Genomic DNA, 22,795 nt, shown 5'->3' on the forward strand with positions numbered 1-22,795 from the left:
TACCTACTGTTGACAGGGAAGCCTGACCAATGATGTGAACAGTTGATCAGCATGTATATTGTATGTTATATGTGTTATATGCTATATTCTTACCACAAAGTAAGCTAGAGAGAAGGAAATGTTAGGGGAATCATAAGGAAGAGAAAATACATTTACAGGACGATCCTCATCTATCAAAAAATCCCCACACAGTTGAAACCCATGTAGTCAAGGGTCCATTGTATATGGATGCCCATCCCTTGGCTGCAAGTGAAATGTTACATGAAGTGTAATGGGGAAACAGTAGAAAACTTTGAGGAGGCAGTTTTGTGGAGCTAACAGAATTGAAAGGTAGACTGTTATTCAAGTAGAGTGGTCATCAGTCCAACTCTGAAGCAGACTGGATGCTCTGAATCCCCTTTCTGTCTCAATTTCCTTCTGTAAAATGGGGATATTGATGAATACCTACCAAAGAAGGTTGGCAAATAAGTGGATTAATAAAGGCAAAGTACACAGAATAGTGTGTGGCACTTAGTGGTGTATTTATACATCTGTATTTTTGTTAGCATCATGCTCTTCACAACACTGGTTCAATAATTAAATGCTGTGTCACTGAATTGTCTCTGGGTTTTAGGTCTTCAATAATGTCAGGAGATTTGGATTCTTATGACTATGACTTTCATTATTTTTTTTATTCTTATTTTTTAAAAGTTTTATTTATTTTGGGGGGGGGAGTGAGAGCGAGCAAGCGCACACAAGTGGGAGTGGGGAGGGGACGGGATCCCAAATGGACTTTGTGTGGGACTTGAACTCACAAGCCATGAGATGCTGACCTGAGCCAAAGTGGGACACTCACCCAGCTGGTCCCTGGGCGCCCCGTCCTGTGACTTCTAGAGGGGCTGTGTCAGTCTGCATGAGGCACGATGGACGGTAGCCTGTTAATACGTTTTCCCTCATTGATTTTGTTAGGATTTTGTGCATGCAGTTAAGTCATATGTTAAAACATAGGCTCTGAAAATAAATTTGTCTGTGGATACTTGTAGAGTGCAGTCTTCTGACGTGGTTGGTTTTGGTATTTTTTAAAAAATAGCATTGGCTTGGGGTGCCTGGGTGGTTCAGTCAGTTAAGCGTCTGACTCTTGATTTTGACTCAGGTCATGATCTCAGGGTTGTGGGATCAAGCCCCATGTTGGGCTTGAGAGCCTGCTTGAGATCCTCTCTGTCTCTCTGTCTCTGTCTCTCTCTCTCTCTCTCTCTCTGCCCCCTCTCCCGTGATAAAAAGAAGAAAACAAAACATTTGCTTTACTTTTACTTTTGTTAGCTAGCCTTCGTGGGTGCCCCAGGAAAGGCGGTGGGGCTTGAGTTTACCTCTGCTCCTTTGCGGTGAGGCCGTGCCCCCTCTGGGTGGTTCCCCAGAGGCTCCCGTCATCTCACTGCTCCTGCTGCTTCCTGCCCAGCGTGACCCTGTTATCTTCTCTCCACACAAACTCCTGTTAACTCCTGTCCTCGTGTTCTCCTCACTGTCCTCACTCGTGCTCCTGAAAGCATCTCACCTGTGCCTTTGCACTTTGCTTTGTGCTCCTCCCTTTCCAGGTGTGTCGTTGCTAGAGTCGAGCTCTTTCTGTTGTCACATGTGTAGAATTTTGCAGATTCTATACTTATTTCAAGTAGGAGGTGTTCATGGTGAAAGCCAAGTAGTACATAAAGGGGGTTATAGAGACTATCCTCGTTAGTCCTGAAAATGCGTGACTGCATGTAGTAAGTGCCCCCTTTGAGGTACTTTTTCTACATTTTACCCAACCTAATGATTTCTCCCTATTTTAAGAGATTTTTTTTTTCATCCTACAGGAATACCCAACAAATTTCTCAAACATTTTCTGAAACATGCTATCTTGCTTTAGATGTACTGATCATTTTCTTTGGTGACTGTGGATCAGTTACTACACTAGATTGTGTTTGTACTTCCCACGTGTTGTGGAATCAAGGATTTAGTAGTGACACATTGGTATTTCTACTTGCTTTTTTAACCTTAGCATTTCTCGGAGTGGTGTGTGCCTTTGAAGTCTTCACGGGAGGGTTTGCCTTTCTACATGTTCTTTCTACTGCTGCCTCCCAGATGGTTCTCTTGCCTTGCAGAAAACAGATTGCTGCCCTTATTCTGTCTCTGTCTGTCATCAGCATTCACATTTCTCATGTGTCCCTCAATGTCATAGCTGTGACAGTGGCACTTGACTGTTACTAGCAGTCCGCCTGAATCTTAGCAAGTTTCTTATGAAGGAGAAAAGCTTATTTAGCATTTCCTAACTGTGCCCTAAGCCCTGGAGCCCAGCATGACCTGCCCTGGTGGTGGTGGTAATGGTAATGGTAATGGTTGGGTAACCGAATTAAAGTTGGGTGTCTTTAAAAATGATTTGTGCCTTTAAACATTTTAGTCTATTTTATAACGTACATGTTAGTTCTGTAGCCTTTTTCTATTAAGCTTTTCATGTTGGTCTGATGGTGAGAATTCTGCATTATTTTTCTTTCCTAAGGCATGCTTGTGTTCTGTCGTGAGTTTCAGCTTTGGTTTCTCGAAGGTGAAGATGGAGAGAGAACTGGAGTGCATGCGAAGTATTCTGAATGCAGACCCTGCCAGACTGGGGCGACCGCTCCACCCTTGATAACATGCCTCACAGTGTTCAGTGACTCAGCCCTTGTTAGAGACTTTCCAGAACACTCAACCTAATTTGATAGGAACTCGCACAGTAGCAGCCTAATCGGTTGTTGAAATGGATACATTTGGGCACAGACACAGCTGTCTCTTACTGAGGACACAAGACAACTGCTGGGAGAAGAGAGTGGGCTGCGGGGAGCCGCCCAGCTCTGGCTTCTCGGGCATAACTTAGGGGTTCTTACCAAAGCTTACGTTTCTTTTAACTTTTTTCAGTTACTGTCTGCCACTTTTTTTCAAATCACTGTTTTTAACAGATTTTTACTAGAAGTGATGATAGGATACCATGCCTGCCCTCAGGGGTTTAGCATGATGTTAGTGGAGAGGTGGTGCACATAGTGGGTTGTGAGAACAGCATAAGTGAGTTCCTTTGTGGGGGGCAGGAAGGACCTTCAAGAGGATGTGACACTCGTGTCTAAAATTGGAGGGCCAACTGAGTATTAGGCAGAACATATTTGGGAAGAGGGATTGTGCAGGTCGGTAGCCAGACAGGCAGGTGTAGGGTGTGGATATATGGACAAGGGTGGCATCATGGCCACGGTGCTGTTGGGGGGGGCCCTGTTGTGAACACAGATGTGCCCCCAGCACTAGGGTGGTGGGGTGGTGCCTGCAGCAGAGCCAGATGTGGGGCTCGAACTCACAAACCTTGAAATCATGACCTGAGCCAAAATCAGGAGTCGATGCTTAACTGACTGAGCCTCCCAGGCGCCCTCCATACAATTTGAGACAATGAAAGGATGTTGAGGAGCACAGGCCAAATCACCATGGGCCTTGTCTGCCACGTTAGGAAACCAGAGTCTGTCCTGAAATGAGTCCTTGGAATGTCTTAACCTGAAGAGTGACATCAGGCCTCACTTAGAAAATGCCCATGTAGAAGCGTTGGGAGGAGGGAGTGAGATTGCAGATAGGAATGCCAGTTAGGGGATGGCCGAGAAGTTGGGGAGAGCACTGTGAGCAAGGGGGCTCATGGGTTTAGAAGTTCATGAGGAAGTAGAATTGACAGGCCTTGGTGCCTAGTTGAGTGCCTGGGCAGATGAAGGGTAGGGAGGATTCTGGAGTGATCCCTGGGTTTGCAGGGTGGCTGGATCCTGGAGTGGGGAGCCGAGAGAAAGAGCACTCTGTTTGTGATTCTGCTGATGCCTGAGTCCACACAGGTACTCTTCCAGCCGCAGTGCGTGGTCTTTTATAACTGAGACAGCCTGGCTCCTTCGTACTTCTGCACTCTGTGGCCCGGGAGCTGGGCGGTACAGGTGTGAACGGGTTTGTGGAACTGAATTGAAATCCAATATTGCTTGACTCTCGGCCTCTTTAATGCTTGAAATGTTATAATATTGCAGGCTTGAGCAAAAATACTGAAATCAGAGCAGAAGATGGGAAATCCTGTCTTAAAAATTTGCAATTTTGGGGGGTAATTTCTCTTTTAATATTTTATCTTCCAAATTTTTGTCATCTTAGTTCATGGGACAACTCCTTATTACAGCAGATCAGGTGCTAATCCTTTTCCTCTAAGAGGTTGGTTGTATCATAGAGGTGGTTGTACAGACTGGTGGTTTGCCTCGGGTTAGGCTCTGTGTTGCATATCGGGGATTTTAGGGGTGTAGAAGGCACGTTTATATGTGTGTAAAAATAAAAAGCGAATCGGGAACATGACTTTCAGTGATATGCACACCTCGTTGTGCCACATGCTTCTTATCAGTAAACTGCTAGGTGTCGTCCATTATTTCTTCCTGCCTCTGCTGGTCCCCGACCCGCCGTCACCTAGCTGCAGACTCCTTCTTGTGTGCTGCCAGCCTGGGTCCACATGCTGCCCTCCTCACGTCTCCCCACACTGCCCACGTGCACAGTGCACACTGGTCTTCATGCCAGCCTGAGCTTCTGGGGTACCTGTCACCTTCTTGAACCCTTTCTCTACATGGTAGCTTGAGTCTGCTTTTAAAATGGAAATCACTTTGGGCCTAAAGCCCTCGAGTAAAATCCCAGCCCTCTCTTGTGGCTCAAACATCTCAGAGAGTCCTCCTTGTTGGAAGATTACTGAATGCTACGGCAGCTGGGGGTGGGGGGAGCGGGCGGGGAATTAACTATGGCATTGGGGCCCCAGAAACACTTCACAGAAGGGATGATGCTTGATTTAGACCTTGAGGAGTAGGATTTTGTTGGGTGAAACTGCACTGAATAAGCACTCGGAGCGCCTACTGTGTGCTAGGCACTGTCATAATCGTGCTTTATTGACAAGTTAATGAATGAGTGATGTCTTAGAGAAGTTGCTGTTTTCAAAGCTTGGGCTTTATTGCAACCTCAGTAAGCGGTGTATCGGAGAGTAACCCCGCAGTCCTCAGTCTGCTAGTTAAACCCTGGAACCCAGGAGAATAGGATTTGGCATGCGTTCTCTGCCATCACATAGTTTTGTCACAGAAACTGGGCTATATTCAGAAATGAATTACCCAGTGAAGCCACAAAATTGTAATATAGTATGTCAGCTCTCTCTAGCCTTCTAATGCTGTGCTTCATTTTAAAATACCAGAATTGGGGCACCTGGGTCGCTCAGTCGGTTAAGTGACTGACTCCAGCTCAGGTCATGATCTCATGGTTTGTGGGTTTGAACCCATGTTGGGTTCTGTGCTGACTTCGGATTTTGTGTCTCCCTCTCTTTCTGTCCTTCCCCCACTCATGCATGCTCTGTTTTTCTCTGTCTCAATAATAAACATAAAAAACTTAAATACCCAAATTAATATTAGGAAGATGAACCATAATTGTGTATACCAACTGTGTTTGGTCATAAAATGAAGTTAAAAAAATTTTTTTTAAGTTTATTTATTTTTGAAAGAGACAGAAAGAGACAGAAAGAGGGAGACACAGAATCTGAAGCAGGCTCCAGGCTCTGAGCTGTCAGCACAGAGCCCAATAAGGGGGCTGTAACTAATGAACCACGAGATCATGACCTGCGCCAAAGTTGGACGCTTAGACGACTGAGCCACCCAGACACCCCTGAAGTTTTTATTTATAACTAATTTAGTTGATCTTCACAAAATTATAGCTTAGTAATTTACTAATTTAATCTTGTGCACAGTTCCTTTACTGACTCAGAATGTTGAAGCCTTTGACCAGGGGTTTATTTTTGAGGCCTACTATAATGCAGATAGAATGGTATTAGAAGGGTCATAAAATTTTTGTCTCTTTTGCTGTGCGTTTGTTGAGATACTCATTTTCTTAATTTTTTTTCTTTTTGACTTTTCAGTAGCTGTGATACTTCAATCTTGCCTTCCTTCTATTTCACTTTCCCTGAAAAACTGCTCATATGTATATAATTTCAGCAATTTGGAAGTTTATTTGTTGCTTTCTTAGCTAAAAATCCTAGAGAAAGCTGGAAATTCTTATCAGAAAAATCTGTAAGCTGTTTCTGTCAGTTCTCCATTGCTCGTATATACACCCACATGTAGGCATTCATTGGTGAGTGAAACCAATCTCTGGCCCCTTTACCTTTCCCAGACATGAGGGGTGGGCTGGAACTGAAAATTTCAGCCCTCTAAGCATGGCTTGGTGTTTCTGGCAGTCAGCCTCTGTCCTGAAGCATGGAGCTATTTATGAGTAGACCAGAGACCTGTTTACCACCCAGGAGAGTACAGGGCTGTTGGGAGCCCTGTGCCTGGAGCTGGCGCAGAGAGAGACCAAGTGATGTTTATTATAGCACAGACGAGTGTCCAGTGAGGACGGGCCATCAGATGCTGTGGAGTGGAACTGGAAAGATTGGGCTTGCACTTGTCACCAGGAACCCCAGCGGGCAGCGACATACCTTCTTGTCTGGGCCTTGCCGTGGCTTCCCTGAGCACCCACTGGCTTCTAGTGCGACGGCGCATAACCTGTCCCTTACAGCTTGCCACATGGCCGTGTTCCTGTTACCCATTTCTTTTTCTTCTCTTAAATCTTGGCTTCTCTTGGTACTTCTTGACTTTGTTTAGAGCTGGATTCGTATTTTCGACATTTCATTTTGAAGATTTCCTTTCATCTTCCTTAGAAAACTAGTCAACTAATTTTTTTATTTTTGTTCTAGGCTACCTGACTATGTCCATTTGTCTTTGTTTCCGTGGTTATAGCTTTCCTAGGGAAATTGAAGTGATCGGACATTTAATTGCTAAGTAGTTTGTATATGTCCTAATTAATCAAGGATTAGTCAAAGCTGTTTGGTTAACTATGTGCTTCAGGATTTGGAATGTCTCCAGAAGCCCATTCTAGAGCAGTGGGGAAGAAAAGTGGGAGGAAAACATGGGGGCATCTCTTGCTTTTATATTTCCTGTGTATATTTTAAAAATTTGGGGTAGAGGAGCACCTCGGTGACTTAGTTGGTTAATTTTGTCTCAAGTCATGATCTCACAGTCATGAGTTTGAACCCACTGTCAGCACAGAGCCTGCTTGGGGATCTCGCTCTCCCTCCTTCTCTGCCCATCCCCTTCTCACTATGTATCTCTTGAAATAAATATATAAAAGAATTTCTTAAGGCTTGGAATGACTTAATTTACAGCAAATGGGGGTTTATTGCTTTGGCTTATACGATCCCACTGGGATTTCTGGGGAGACAGTGTATTTTGAACCTTAGGAAACATAGGTCCTCAACTACTAATTTTTGAAAACAGGAGAATACTGTTCTGTATTAATTTATAGATTTGTGGGGCACCTGGGTGGCTCAGTCGGTTGAGTGACCAGCTTCTGCTCAGGTCATGATCTCACAGTTTGTGGGTTTGAGCCCCGTGTCAGGTTCTGTGCTGCTAGCTAGCTCAGAGCCTGGAGCCTGCTTCGGATTCTATCATCTCCCTCTCTCTCTGACCCTCCCCTGCTCACACTGTCTCTCTCTCTTTCTCTCAAAAATAAATAAAACATTAGAAAAAAATTTTAATTTACAGATTTGTTATTCACGATTAATATCAGATTTGTTCTTAGATTATATACAAAGAGGGGCACTTTGCCTAAGCTTGTTTCTTATAATCTTTGCACAGGGCCCTGTAAATGCTGTCACTTCACAAGTATTTCTGTTGTGAGCCATGAAGAGATTCCAACTTTTAGGGGCACCTGGGTGGCTCAGTCAGTTGAGCGACCGGTTTCGGCCCAGGTCATGATCTCGCGGTTTGTGGGTTCGAGCCCTGCGTCAGGCTCTGTGCTGACAGTTAGCTCAGAACCTGTAGACTGTTTTCAGATTCTGAGTCGCCCCCTCTCTCTGACCTTCCCCTGCTCACACTGTCTCTCTCTCTCAAAAATAGATAAAACAAAAAAATTATAAAAAAGTAAAAGGATTCCAACTTTTGAGCTGACAGATTCTCTTTAATTAGGCATTTAGAAATAATTCACACTTTTTGTCACTAACTTGTTTTTATTCCCAGACCTCGTTTACCAAGAAAATTCAGTGCAGCATAAAAATTTAGTGCCACTTTATTTCAGTGTTTGTGCTGCACATATATTGTCATAAGTTAGGTTTTGTAAAGTCTCTCTGATGGAGAGGTAGAAATAGTGATGACCTCGCTGTCCCAAGGCAACCATATTGCTCAGTGTTGTCACCCCGGTGGGTCTCCACTGATCGCTGTCATCAGGTCACATGACAACAGTAACGCACAGGCTGTCGAGGGATGGGGCAGAGGCGTGAATAAGAGGGGAGGATCTGGGAGTGACTTAGTTTTGAGGATATTGACCAAGAACCCACACTAATAACTGTTCAAAATCTTTGAGGCTAAAACCAGTAGAACGGGCAGTGCTTTTGTTAAGGGTAAGGTTGGTTCAGATCATGAGAACATCACCACTGGTCTCTACTTTAAGCATCAGCTAAGTCTTGGATGTGGATATTGAGTCGTTTTAATTGGTTTGGCATAATGTACCTATTTTCTTCTGTTGCCCACTCTTGGCATTTGAGTTTTTAAAAATAAGATGTGTTAAGAATTAATAAAATTCAAACAGCCCTTTTTCCTCCAGTAGTACTATAGACTATGTCAAAGATGAACCCAGTGCATAATAGGAAATTAAATTCATCTCTACATTTATACATTCGTGTATATCAGTCTTACTTGGTAACAAATAATGGAAGCGAAGCTGAGATTTAAAGATCCTTCCTGTAAATTAGTCTTTTCTTCTTTAATGTTTATTGATGAGGGTTAGAATTTAAAACCTAGAGGGATCTTTAGAAATTATCTCATTTTACTTTTGCATGTTTAAATGAAGGAATTTAAAACATAGGATGTTGTCTTGCCCAAGGGGAATCAAGGACTTAAGTCACATTGTCATCCGTTGACGGTTAGTGGACATGCCATATCTCCTGGAACAGACGGAAGTTGTCCGATTTTGTTACGTAGGCCTTGCAGCAAGCCTGATGGTAAAAATAACCTTTCCAGTAAAGAGTGGGTAGTCCCAGGTCACCAGTTTTAGAAACATATATACAGTTGAATAAGTGATGGTTAATTTATTCCTGTGATTGGGTTCAGTTTAATGAATGTATTAGATAGTCAGTGTATTAGGTTAGAAAACATTTCTTGTGTTTCTTGTCTATGTGCTCTTCGTGGATCCTGACCTCCCCAGGTCCCTCATTACACTTTAGTTTTTGGTCTCTTTCCCCCGTTAGGCTCTACCCATCAAGGCAGGAAGCCTCCATCATGTTCCCCGGTGTTCTAGCAGCCAGTGAGGCACTAATTGTGGGCTCACTCTGGTGTGTAGAGCTGAATGGGAAACTTTGCATATTCTAAATGTCTTAAGTTTGCATGTTTTATTTTTTACAGTGAACAGAGTATCTGTCAGGCAAGAGCTGCTGTGATGGTTTATGATGATGCCAACAAGAAGTGGGTGCCAGCTGGTGGCTCAACGGGGTTCAGCAGAGTCCACATATATCATCATACAGGCAACAACACGTTCAGAGTGGTGGGCAGGAAGATTCAGGACCATCAGGTAAGGAGATCTCACCTTCTTAGCGAAGGTCGTTAGAATTACAGAAGGGCTCGTAAAGTAGCTGCCCACTGAAGGAGTTCTTTGCAGCCACAGTCAGCCTGCTCCGGGTGCGACACCTGGGGATGGGGTTGCCTTCCCGCCCTTTCCGCCTTGGGTGGTTGAGGGTTTAGAGGTAATTGTACAAAAATACAAATACGACTTTAAATTATGAACATTCATTAGATCTTCTGGCTTCCAGCTAGCTAGGTTTGGGAATCTAAAGTAAATTTAGGACAAATGAAAGTGTGAAATACCACTTAAATAGAATGTTGTATATTTAAGGAATTCATTTCCTGCCAAAGGTGTGGGGACAGAAGAGGGAGTTGAAAGTGTTAGTAATTTCATAAAACATTGTAAATTCATATATGATGGAAACATCATAGGTTTTAAGATTGATGACATAGTTAGGCTATTGTAATTTCACATCTGGGATGAAAGCTAAGCTTTTCCCATTTCCCTGCTCTGGATTTCTCAGAAAGGTGATGTCTTGGCCGTTAATGGACCAGGAGCAGTAGTAGATAGAGGAAAATGCAGCACAAATGTGTATAAAGGACAGATTTATGAAATACTTTTGGTTCTGGTAAGATGGTGGAATCAACCAGTGTCAAACACATGCAGGAAAAATGGGACAAACTTCTGGCTGAGCCCTTTACCAAGGAAAGGCTGGTCCCTGGGTTTTCACTAGGAACCCCGGGTCTAGGGCTGCAGCCCTGTGTTTCAGGATGGCGCTTACAGACTGTGAATAGCTACAGACTTAGGTCTGTTGTAGATGTGTAGTGGCCATGGGCCTATGGGAGGTTGGGCTTGGAGACCTCCGTCTACACAGAGTAGGGGTCCATGCCAGGCCACACACAATCAGCATAGGACGCAAAGGAGTTTGGATCTTTCTTTCTTCTTTCCTTTTTGAAGTTTGTTTATTTTGAGAGAGAGAGAGGAAGAGAGGAGTGGGAGGGAGGGAGGGCGGGCGCCAGCCGGGGAGAGGCAGGGAGAGGAGGGGAGAGAGAATCCCAAGCAGGCTCAGCACTATCATCACAGAGCCCAACATGGAGCTCTATGTTAGAAACCATGAGATCGTGGCCTGAGCCAGAACCAAGAGTTGATGCTCAACTGACTGAGCCACCATGGTGCCCCAGAATGTTTGGAAACTTAAAACACTTCTAAATTCATGACATTGAGATGACATCATTATGAAGAGTAAAATATGTTTAGAAAATAAAAGACTTGAGAGACAGGATGTAGTATATAGAAGCCCGTGGTACATTTAAGCTGCCTTCTGATGGACAGGGTCTAATGGCAAGCTAGACCCAAAGAAAGCAGAGGGAAATACTAAAAATATAAGGAGAAATTAACTAAATAAAAATAAATAGAAATTATTAACCCAAAAGCTATTTCATTGAGTGGAAAAATTGTCCAAATCAAACAAAACATGAAAAGTTACAAATAATAATAGGATTGGAAAAGAAGTATCATAGTTATAGTAAGGAGATCAACTGTATGACAGACAGCTTTATGCCAAGAAATGGGTCATTTTGTAGAAAAATGTAATTGACCAAGACTGACAGAGACATAGAAACACTGACCCACAGTCATAACCTTAACTATCAATAGTTAATAGTCTATCCCCAAAATCTAAAAAACAATGTTTAGTTTTGAGAGAGAAAGGGAGAGAGAGAGACAGAGAGAGAGAGAGAGTACACGCACGCGTGCGAGAGCCAGGGAGGGACAGACACAGAGAGAGGGAGACGCAGAACCGGAAGCGGGCTCCAGGCTCTGAGCTGTCAGCACAGAGCCCGACGTGGGGCTTGAACCCACAGACCATGAGATCATGACCTGAGCTGAAGTTGAACGGTTAACCGATTGAACCACCCAGGCGCCCCTATTCTGGAAATCTTACCAGTAACATAGTCAACGAACACATATTTTGTATTTTATATGTATTACTCATTTTATTCTTAAAGTAAGCTGGAGCAAAGGAAATGTTATTAAATCATGAGGAAGAGAACATACATTTACAGGACTGTAAACAAGACTGTTGTAGAGAAATGTCCGTGGGTAAGTGGACCCATGCAGTTAAGCTTTGTTGTTTGAAGGTCAACTGTATAATTATATAAAGATACTGCTTTAAAGTAATAAAAGTGATTACCTAAGAAGAAATCTAATAAATAATTGGTTTTCCAGAATACCTTATTAGATTTTTGAATGATTATCAGTCTAAGTGGAAACCTGTTACTGTAATTTATTAAACAATATCTAAACTTTCTGTAGTAAAGAGCCATTTTAAAAAAATCACCTACCATTTATTTGTAAAATTGAATGCACACATATTACATATTAAAATACTCCTTTTTTTTTTTTTTTTTGGCTTAACACTTGGTGCTTTGAGTGTTCTGAGCACCATGCTCAGGGCTGCAGCGGGCTGCAGAGAGTGTGGGGAAGGAGTGCAGGGATCGGTTTCAGTCTAGTACGTGTCATTTGCAGCACAGAGAGGTGTCCAAGAAGGATGAGTTTGCGGAGGAGACAGGGAAGAGGGGTGTGGACAACTTCAGAGCCGAGATCAGGTACCAAGAAGACCAGGAAGAGTAGATGTTCAGGGCACGGCTTGCTCTGTTAGGGCCTGGTGGGAGGGTGAGCATGTGTAGGATAGAGCGTCACCATTCATCTAGAGAATAATCCGAGGATTATTCTCAGGTCCAAGCCTGATAACATCCCAAGCGGACTTCCGGCAAGCAGTGAGTGTCACATGAACACACAGGCTTTCCCTGTGGGTGGAGAATAGCCCTCTGGCTTGGTCAGTAGAGGGCGCCGCCCTTGATCTCAGGGCTGCGAGTTCAAGCCCCACGTTGGATATGGAGCCTACTTGATACAATAAATAAGTTGCCATGATGTACAGCACTGTCTGTCCCTGAAAGTTAAAAATGAGTGAAGCAATTGAACCAACATGTTAAATTTCTCAGTGGAGAGAGTGAACCAGGGATGACATAATGTGATTTAAGTAACATTTCCCCCCTTCTCCTAACGTTCTGTTACTCAATAATTGAAAAAGTGAATGAGGCTGTCTTTTTTTTGCCTGACCTTTTCAGACCATTTACCAAGTAGGGGTACAGATCCACCTTGAAATGAGACTTACAGTTTTATGGTAATGACTTGAGTGTGGCTCCCACCTCAATACTTAGAAACATAACACGACAGCAGGCCATCCTTTTTAAAATTACAGTAAAACGCACACAACATGAAATTTTCCATGTTACCCATTTTTAAGTGTATGGGTTCAGCAGCATTAAGTGTGCTCACATTATTGAGCATCACCCCGTTCATCTCTAGAACTTCTTCATCCTCCCAGACAAAAACCCCAAACCCATTAAACAGTAAGTCCCTGGTTCCTCTTCCTTAGTCCCATGCAGCCGTCATTCTTTTTTTTTTTTAATGAGTTTGATTATTATAGGTATTTCAAATAAGTGGAATGAGACAGTATTTGTCAGTTTGTCTGGTTTATTTCACTTAGTATAATGTCGTTTTTATTTTATATACATCATATATATATATATACACGCACTATATAAAGCCATTTAAGAATAATTTCAAGTTTGGGTATTGGTGGATGAGGTAACATAGAGCTTCTCTGTGGGAACTAAAACAGTTGGACAGAACATTAAGAAGGAAAAAACTTCGTTTGGAGAGCCTACATGCAAAGACGAATTCTGGGTCCATGATCTGGAAGACGTGAGAACCAGAGAAGTGAGCCCAGCTTCCAGACCTCCAAGGCATGTGTCAGTTTTGGAAGAGGGGACTGAGCAGAGCCTGTGGCAGACTCCTGGGACCAGCAGGACAAAAATCCGAAGTCAGGGCCCGCTAATGAGGGGGGTGTTTTCTTGGTAATCCCCGGGCCATGATGTGGGACCCAGAAGCGGCATCCCCTGCAAGAGGTTTGACTCGGAATGAGACTGGCCTTTATGGGAACCGATACCCAGCCTGTAATCACTTTGTTCACTGTTGGATGAAGTTGATTTCAGATTGTTAGTTTCCCTAGCTGCTTGCCAGAAGCAAACATGAATCTTCCCTAGAAAAGTAAGAGCATCATTATAGACTGCAGAATGTCCATACAGTTGTCCATACACACGTCTGGCATTAGATCAAAATAGCCAGGCATATGAGGAGACAAGAGGATCAGGAATAGAACAGATCCACCAGGAATCCAGTTAGCTCAGTTATCAGAAATTGGTTTTAAAATAAGTAATACTTAATATAGTCACGGAAGTAATACAAGGTTGAGAATTTCAGCCAAGAATTGGAAACTTGAAAAAAGAACCAGATGGACATTCCAGAATTGAAGATGAACTGCTATTGACGGTTCACCGAGGAGTTTTACAACAAATTAGTAACAACTAAAAAGAATTCATAAACTGGAAGATGGAAGAAAATATTCAGACTGAAGCTAAGATACTCTGAGAGAGAAAAACATGGACATCTAAAAAGAGCTTAAGAGACATAGGGAAACAAAACTAATTCTAAAAGGCATGTGTACCCTCAGTTTATTGCAGCAGTATTTATAGTAGGTGAAGCATGGAACTAGCCCAGGGTCCACTGATACGTGAACGGACAGAGAAGACATGCGGTGTGCACACAGGGGAGTGTTACCCAGCCAGGAGCGCAGAAGGACGCTGTGCTGTGCAGCGACACGGATGGAGCTGGAGAGTATGATTCTGAGCAAAAATCTAATTTTTTTTTTTAATGTTTATTTTTGAGAGAGAGACAGAGCATGAGCAGGGGAAGGGGCAGAGAGAGAGGGAGACACAGAATCTGAAACAGGCTCCAGTCCCCGAGCTGTCAGCACAGAGCCCGACACGGGGCTCGAACTCACAAACCGTGAGATCATGACCTGAGCCGAAGTCGAACGCCTAAACTTTACTGAGCCATCCAGACACCCCGGAGCGAAAATCTAATCTTAACCCAAACTTCAGTGTGGTCCCTAAACACAAACTCTGACCCTTGCCTTCAACTCAGCCTTCCGGAAAGGTCTTCACACTGTGGATGGAGAGACCTCTACCCTCTCCCAGGCTTGAACCCTAACCCCAGCCATGTCTCTGGGGCCAAATCCTAGGTCTGAGGATTTGGGACACATGACCAACATAGGATTACTCCGCCAGGAACACAGAAGGGCACTATGCTGTTTGCAACAACCAGGATAGAACTGGAGGGTACGTTACTAAATGGAGTAAAAGGCAAATACTGTAGGATTTCATTTACATGTGGAATCTAAAAAACAAAACACACAGAAAATAGATATAGGCTCATAGATCTAGAGAATAAATGGCAGGGTTGGGGGGTTTGGGTGAAAGAGGTAAAGGGGATTAAGAGAGAAAGAGAAACATAGCGAGTATAGTGAAGATTGTATGCGTAATTGGAGGCCCACAGGAGAGGAGAGAATAGGGCAGAAGAAAACCTGAGGAGATCATGAACAAGAATTTTCAAGTTGATAATAGAACATCAACTTAGAGATGCAGTTGACCTTAAGTAGGTAAATACAAAGAAAACCATCTAAACCCATCCTGTTGAAAACACTGGACACTCACACCTCGCAATGTGAGGCCTGTGAGCAGGCAGTGGAGACAAGATGGCTGAGGCGACGGAGAGTGGTCAGCTGACTTCTCAGCAGAAACTGCAAAAATTTGGAAGACACTGGGCTTTTAAGAAAACAAGTGACACCTTCAAATCCTGTACCTAATAAAAATCCTCTTCAAAAATGAAGGTGAACTAAAGATACTTTCCGACAAAAATGGAGAGAATTCATCACAAGGAGATCTGCATTGAAAGAACTTGAAATTCTAAAGTGTGTTCTTCAGGATCAGAAAGTGTCCTCACAAAGCCTGGAGAGGGCAGAGGAATAAAATGCAGCCAAAGTGTAAATGTGAGCAAATCCTAAGTGATTAGCTGTTGCATAAACATGACAGTGATGTTCTGGTGCCTGTTGGCATCTCTAGGGCTGCCGCTGGCACAGCAGTGGGAGCAGGTGTAACTGGTGAGCTCGTAGAAGGGTAATAATGATAAATTCTGGAAGAAGCTAGGATGGATTTAGACCCAAATTTATATGAAACGTAATTAGGTGGACTGGACCAAACACTCCAGTTCAAAGCAGAGACTGGCAGATGGCATAAAGAACACAGAATTAATCATCTGAATACAGAGCCGTGGCTGCACACAGGATTGAGGACAGCCCCGGCAACAGTGAAGTGCAGAGTAAGGCGGACAGCACTCCAGTGGTGGCCATGGCTTGGGAGAAAGCTATGGTAAGGCAGACACACTTCTCTTGGCTCAGAGATGGGCATATTGGCCAGTAGAACGAAGTAGAGCAGTTTAGCCACCTGATTTATGAAAAAAGCAAATGTGAAGCGCAGTTAATAGACAATGTTGAATCAATTAGATGGCCATATTGGGAAGGAAACTCGAACATTCCTTCACACCAGAGGCATAAACTGCCTGCAGGTGGATTGGAGATATAACTCTGAAGGTTAAAACGATAAAGCTCCTAAAATAACATGGGATAGTATTTTCATGGTCTTGGGACTGAGAAACACTTCTTAAACAAGTTACAAAAAGCATTAACTTTTTGGAATAAAAGAATGCTCATTTGGACCAAATAAAAGTTAAGAACTTCTGTTCATCAAAAGACACTGTTAGGAGAGAAGATATTTGCAGCACAGATAATGGGGGCAGTCCTGTTCAGAATATGTAAAGGAACTCTTATAAATCAATAAAGAAAAAGATGGACGGCTTAGTACAAAAATGGGCAAGAGATTTAATTTGAGCAGGTGTTCATAAAAGAAGGTATCCAGATAGCCCTTAAAACATGAAAAAGCACTAAATCCCATTAGTATTCAGGGAAATACAGACCGACAATTCCAGTAACGTGTTGTTTGTGTGCTCATGCAAGCTGTTGTATGCTGCCAGGGGAGTGAAAAATTGGTGGAACCAGTTTGGAAAGCCATGAAGTTTTCTGCTAAAGTTGAATGATCACCCTACTCCCGGGTATACTCCCAACAGAACGGGCCCCCATGTGTCCCGGAAGACATGTAGGGTGTTTGTAACATCATTATTTTTAATAACTCTAAACTGCAAGTAATCCAAATGTCCAGTAACGAGAGCATGGGTCAGTAAGCATGACGCACATGATGGAGCACCACCGAGCAGCGAGAGAGAACAGAGCACAGCAGTGCACAGCGAACGGAGGACCCCCATACGCAGTTGTGGGGAGTGGCGAGCAGGGACGTTACGGTGTGTCACATGTAGCTCTGTTTGTGTCAAGTTCAGAAAGCTGCAGACCTAATCTGGGAGGTGGAGGATTTAGGAAGGAAGTATCTGGCGTTAACATCCTATTTCTTGATCGGATTTTGGCTATGTGCGAATGTTCGCTGAGAAACATGCTTATATTTTGTATACTTTCTGAATTTATAATGCTTTAATAAACACATGTTAAAATATGAGGGTATGGATTTTCTTTTGTCCTGCTGGTTTACTGCCAGACTTTGTAACCATCAGATAGCTAACTAGCTAACTTCCATCAGAGTGTTACTTTTACAGGCTGATTTTCCCATTGATAGTTGTTTTAACCAGGTTGGGTTTTTTGTTTTTTTGTTTTTTGGGATTTTTTGGTGGTGGTTTTTTTGGGTTTTTGGGGTTTTTTTTGGCCAGGGTCCTTCAGGAGCAGTTTTGAACGACTCTATCCAATCAGGATTTGTTGGTGTTGCCAGTTATTAGGTTGACTCTATAAGGAATTACTGTCTTTTAGGTCGTGATAAATTGTGCCATTCCTAAAGGGTTGAAGTACAATCAAGCTACACAGACCTTCCACCAGTGGCGAGACGCTAGACAGGTGTATGGCCTCAACTTTGGCAGCAAGGAAGATGCCAATGTCTTCGCAAGTGCCATGATGCATGCCTTAGAGGTGTTGAATTCACAGGAAACAGGTACGGCATCCGGGTTTACTCGTTTCCTTGAATCGAAGTGCCGTGTGTGAAATAGATTTGAAGTAATTCTTGAATTTCTGTTTTCCACAGAAAGGTGACCTTTTGTTTGTTGATGTTGAGTCTGAAGATAGTCTTAAGAGACTGGTTAGTTAGTAAATTTGTAACCCTGTCATTTGAAGGTAGTTATGCTCATTCTCCTCTAGAACCTCAGCTTTTGTTGCATGGATGTGAGGCTCAGAGAATGGGCAGTGGATAGAAATTACGTGTATTTATCATCTCACCTTGTACGAAGAAACACATGTTTTCAGAAACATGTTTTTTAAGCCACTGCTGAGCCCATGAACCTCAAGGAAGACTGGGTTTCCCTCATTCTAGTATTCAGGAACTCGTTTTCAGTTGTTTAAAGGTTTTAGGAGTGCCCTCATGTGGTAAAAGCCATGCATTGCATTTCCTCTGAGACTTAATGGTACTTAAATCTCTGCAGAAAAAACCCACTATAAAAACCCAGGATTTAAAAACTATATATGTATCAGAGATGAGCCATGTTTTAGTTTTGGTCCACAAAATTGAAAATGAAATACACCAATGTGTGGTTATCTCTTTGGGGAGATAGGTTTTATATTCTGAAGATAAGTGTCTTCTATAAAACAATATAAGTACAATTCTTGCCTTTGTTGTGTTGTTAGTGGTGATCTTGATGATACAAATGTGCTATAAACAAAATTTATGTATCTTAAGATCTGTCTCTACAGATCAATTTTTGTTATTTTGTTGAAGGTACAGAGTTTGAAAGCCTGTTACAGATACGTTAGACATCTTATTTATACCATGCCTTATCTAGCCCATGTGTTAGTCTATTTCAGATATGAATTTCAGAGCAAGAAGACATTTTGGAATCTTGCCGAAACTACGTTCTCATGCCTGTAGATGGTTTATGTTAGATCTTTTGAGGAAATTAAGATTTCTGAAAATAATTTGTACATAGCTCTTACATCTTGTCTATATGAGAAAATAGACCTCTGGAGCTTCTGGCTTGTCAGTAAGTCCAGAAAATAGCAAAGGAAAGCCTGCCGAGGTGCACGGTCATGGGTGTGGATGGTCTGAGTGCCGCCAGCGGGGGTCCCTTGTGGGCACTGTCGTGTGGGCAGAGCTGCCCCTCTCTTGTCATGGTCTCACCATAGGGAAGAAAACAGATGGCTCTTCCCATCCCATGAAGAGTTCAGCTGCGTAACACGTAATCCAAGGATGGGAGTGTGGAGGGGTATGTAGGCAGTGACATTGGCTTCCCTGGGTTTGAAACAGACTAGTAGAAGTATTTTTATTTCGCAACCTTCAGAAGAGTGTTGGTGGACGTACATTAGGAACTGAATGCTGTTGAAGTGGTTAAAGTGATTGTTTTTCAGCTTGTCATCCAGGTTTTTTTAACCAAATGGAAAGAATTGTTTTGATCGGTGTGTAGTCATATAGTTTGCTTTCAAAATGCAAATGCTAATTAATGTTTTTTCTTCCGATCTTGAGCTTTTGAAATTAACGCGTCTTAATGTAGAGAGACTCAGTCATACTCTTTTGTGATTTCTTCATTACGGGAAGTTTGGCAAATGGGAAGAAGGCAGAGACATTTAGCAGAGTCTTCTCTGATGGTCTGGAAATTTTGTTCTCCTCTGTGTCACAGCCTGAGCCTATGCTGCCATGGGCTGAAGCGACAGAGAGGACGCTGGGACAGGCTGGCCCATCTTTACAGTTGCCCCGCATTGTGGTCCCTGTTATGGCAGAGGCTCTTGGTTTAATGGCGGTTCATTAGAGAAAACACAGCATGTGAAATGGTTGATGTTCTTTATAGTTTGATTTACTTAGGAAATGACTCTTTTAGTACATTACTACAGATAAACGCTAATTTCTGATCCTTGATGGCATTAATTAATTGGCTGGGACGTGGAGGCACAGGAGGGTTCACATACCAAGAAGCAGAAGGGTGGCATTTTTCTGTGGATCTCCAAACTGGGATCTGTATGGGCCACCCCAGTACTCTTCAAGGGGCCCCTCCCAGCCATCTAAGCAAACACCCCAGTAACGTCCCCTCTCATCCAGAGTGTGCCTTGCCGTCCACAGCTGTTTGCTCTGGGTTCACAGCCAGTTCCTCGCTGAGACCGTCTATTGTCCTCCTGCCAGAACCAAGCTGAAAAAGCTTAACGTGCATGTCCCCTCCCTACATAAACAGTATCCCCAACAAATCTCTGATCAGAAGCCACAGAAACAAACATTCCTAAAGGTGAAGGAACTGCAGATATAAGTCTTTTCTGCTTCTTCATAGTTAGTGCTTTCTGAAACCACTCTTCCATGTTGAATATCTGTTTCTTTTTGTTTTGTTTTTTAGCTGCTAATGGTAAGTATTATCCACTGAATACTGGTTTATCCTTCTGAGTAATTTTTAGGCTTGTTAAAGTCATACACACCTTTGTTTAGAAAACAGAAACCCAGTGCACACAGAAGAAACCGTGAGGCTGCCCTGACTTCTGTGGGGGTTGGGGCCCGTGGCTGCCAAGGTGCCTGGAGGTTACCCAAAGCAGGGGCTGTGGTTACTAACTAACCTGTCCGTTTTGCCAAAATCCACAATAGCATGGTTCTCCTTTCTCTCTCTCTTGCCCCCAAGTCCTCTAAACCCTCAAAACTTTTTTTTTTAATTATAAAACAGTTTTCTTTGGGGCCATTCATACTAACCTTTATAAGGTGCTATTTGTAGGGGGGTGTGTGCGTGTGCTATTTCCATCTTTTTTTTAATGAAAAGAGAGGGTGACAGGAATGTTTTCCTTTGTTTTTAACGTGATGTGCAATTATCTAATATACTGGAAAGTACAGGGGGTGCTAAATACAGCCAGTTATATTCGGAATTAAAAAAAACACAAACCACATGTTCTAACATTCTTGAAAAAGAATTAGGCTTCATTCTTTTATATCAAATGCTACAGTTTATCTCCCTCCTTTCTCTAATGGACATAGACTGGATTTTAAACAGTTACATTCAAAATGTGTTATCCCGACTGATATTTTTAATTTCTGTGTTATTTCTCAAGTACATTTATATCAGTTTTGCAGATAATAGTTGTTGATTACGTAAAATATAAAGTTAGTCCTTGTGATGATTGTTGAGGTAAATTTGCACAGTCTTTGAGAAAGGTTTAGGTCATTTGAAAATAGGAAATAATTTTTTAAATTCACTTTTTTAAAAGGAAAATCATACTCAAACCAGCATGTATGTTCTGCTTTTGTTCTTTTCAACCAAGATTAAGCATACCTTTATAGAAGGAAACCCTTCAAATTTTTACCATTAACTCAGACTGTTTTTGGTAGATATTGATATCTATTGAAGATAGGACCACAAAGATATCCTTATATCTAAAGTTTTTTTAATTTTTAAAACACTGAGTATATAGAGATTCCAGGAATTTTTTTTTAACTTGGAAACTTGGTCTGATATACCTTTCAATATGAGCGTTTATATGCATTTTATCTCAGCAGTTTTTAATCTTTTTGAGATATGCTTTGGAATTAATTGGATTTTTAAAATCTCAAGAAGTTTCTAGAAATGCCTCAAGTTACTAGTGACATGTAGTTTTCAGTCCTGAAGATTGCAGTATCCATGGGGCAACATTGAGGCCGCGTGTCAGAAGCCATCCCGTGTGTTCTACATGTGGGGTCTGTGCCAGGCACCCGGAATATTCTTACCCAGAGAAGCCTGTCCCTGCCCCACCCCCTCCCCCAAAGCTACTGGAAACCAGAGCTCGTTGGCACACAGCATGTGGAAATGCTGTGAATGAAGTGTGCAGAAAGGCCTTTGGAATCCCAGAGAAAATTCTAGGGTCAAAGCAAGATTTGAAGAGAAGATGACACTTGAATTGTTTTGAAGAGTGAGTAGGACTCATGAGTGATAGAACATTCTAGATGGGCTTGGGGGCATTGAAACTTGGGATGATTGGGAAACAACAAAGAGACGTGGTGGCCTGGGCATGAGGAGTTATGGAGGAAGGAACCCCAAGGGAGAAGCTGGGGAGGCTGGGAGGGCTTGCGGCTTGGCGCCAGGAGAGGGGACACCATGCTTGAGGGGTGCTGGGTGAGCGCTTCTGTGAGCAGCCCAGAGCTGTAGGACCTGACAGGCTGCCCTGCTGGAGGTTGGTGCCCCTTGCAATGCCACCCGGAAGTGAAACAGCCCCAGCAAGGAGGAGCAGAGTGGAGATCAGGTGACACTATGACTTCCTGCCACTGTGGCCTCGAGGGCGTCCTTTCAGGCCTTCACGTCTGTGCATCGTCTGTCGGCATTTTGTCATCAGAGCAGCGCTAAGATTGGACGACGTGCCCATCAGGTGCCTGCTGCCCGCCGGCTCCTGACCGGGTACACGTGTTGCTCATGGTCTTTGTAACGGCCCATGGGCCCCGCAGTCGGCCTTGACCTTCTGTGAGAGGCGGGGGCACGGCCTGCGTGAGCCAGGGGACTGGGCCCGGGCTACAGCCGGGTGCTGCGATGTGGCCCCGTGGCCCTGTGGCCCTGACTCTGCATCATTTAGCGGTGTGCCTGCCGGGTGTGCCCGGGACGAGGCTATGCTGCTCGCTGTTAGGTGGTGTCATGTGTGTCCTGCAGGGGCCGTGGTGAACGTGGCCTTAAGCGGATGGGGACAAGAGGGACCACAGATTCAGTTCTGGACACCTGTGTTTGGAGCACTTGGCCAGCGCCCTCACAAAATTGTACGGACTGGACCCCAGGAGGCCCCACACGTGATCTTGGGCGGTATTTTCCACCTAAGTTTCCTCGGTCATCTAAGCTTGTCTCAGTTGTCACAGGACTTCTGCCTCCTACCGAGGGTGTATGGTCTCGCCGCTTCCAACCACAGGGATGTGGGCACAGAATAAGATGAGCAGCAGGCAGACGTTGATTCGAGTAGAACATCAGGAAGGAGTACTGAGGCTCTCATTACAGAGAGGGGACACACGGGGGTGAACGCCTGTGACAGGAGGCAGGGATCTTTGTTCTGTCAGGTGCTGTAAGGTTCCAGTGGGTCCCCATTCCTTCCCCCGTGTCCCTTACTGCTGGGCAGCCGGAGGTGCTGGGTCGTCCAGGCCTGCTCCGCAACCTCATGTGAGCGGCGGTCCGTGGCCTCATTGTCCTTGGTGCGGCCTGGGCTTGATGGGCCACTCCTTGG

At 43.6% G+C, this 22,795-nt stretch overlaps 1 protein-coding gene across 1 annotated transcript in view; it reads left to right on the plus strand.

The window, feature by feature from the left end:
- Positions 1–22,795, plus strand: part of ENAH (ENAH actin regulator) — a 117,032-nt gene that overhangs the window by 47,495 nt on the left and 46,742 nt on the right. The window contains 2 exon segments of the mRNA XM_029934918.1: positions 9,438–9,603; positions 17,426–17,603. Of these exon segments, the coding sequence (XP_029790778.1) occupies positions 9,472–9,603; positions 17,426–17,603 (310 nt within the window). The 5' untranslated portion in view covers positions 9,438–9,471.

This window comes from Suricata suricatta, chromosome 3, assembly GCF_006229205.1.
Source record: "Suricata suricatta isolate VVHF042 chromosome 3, meerkat_22Aug2017_6uvM2_HiC, whole genome shotgun sequence".
Taxonomy (NCBI): domain Eukaryota; kingdom Metazoa; phylum Chordata; class Mammalia; order Carnivora; family Herpestidae; genus Suricata; species Suricata suricatta.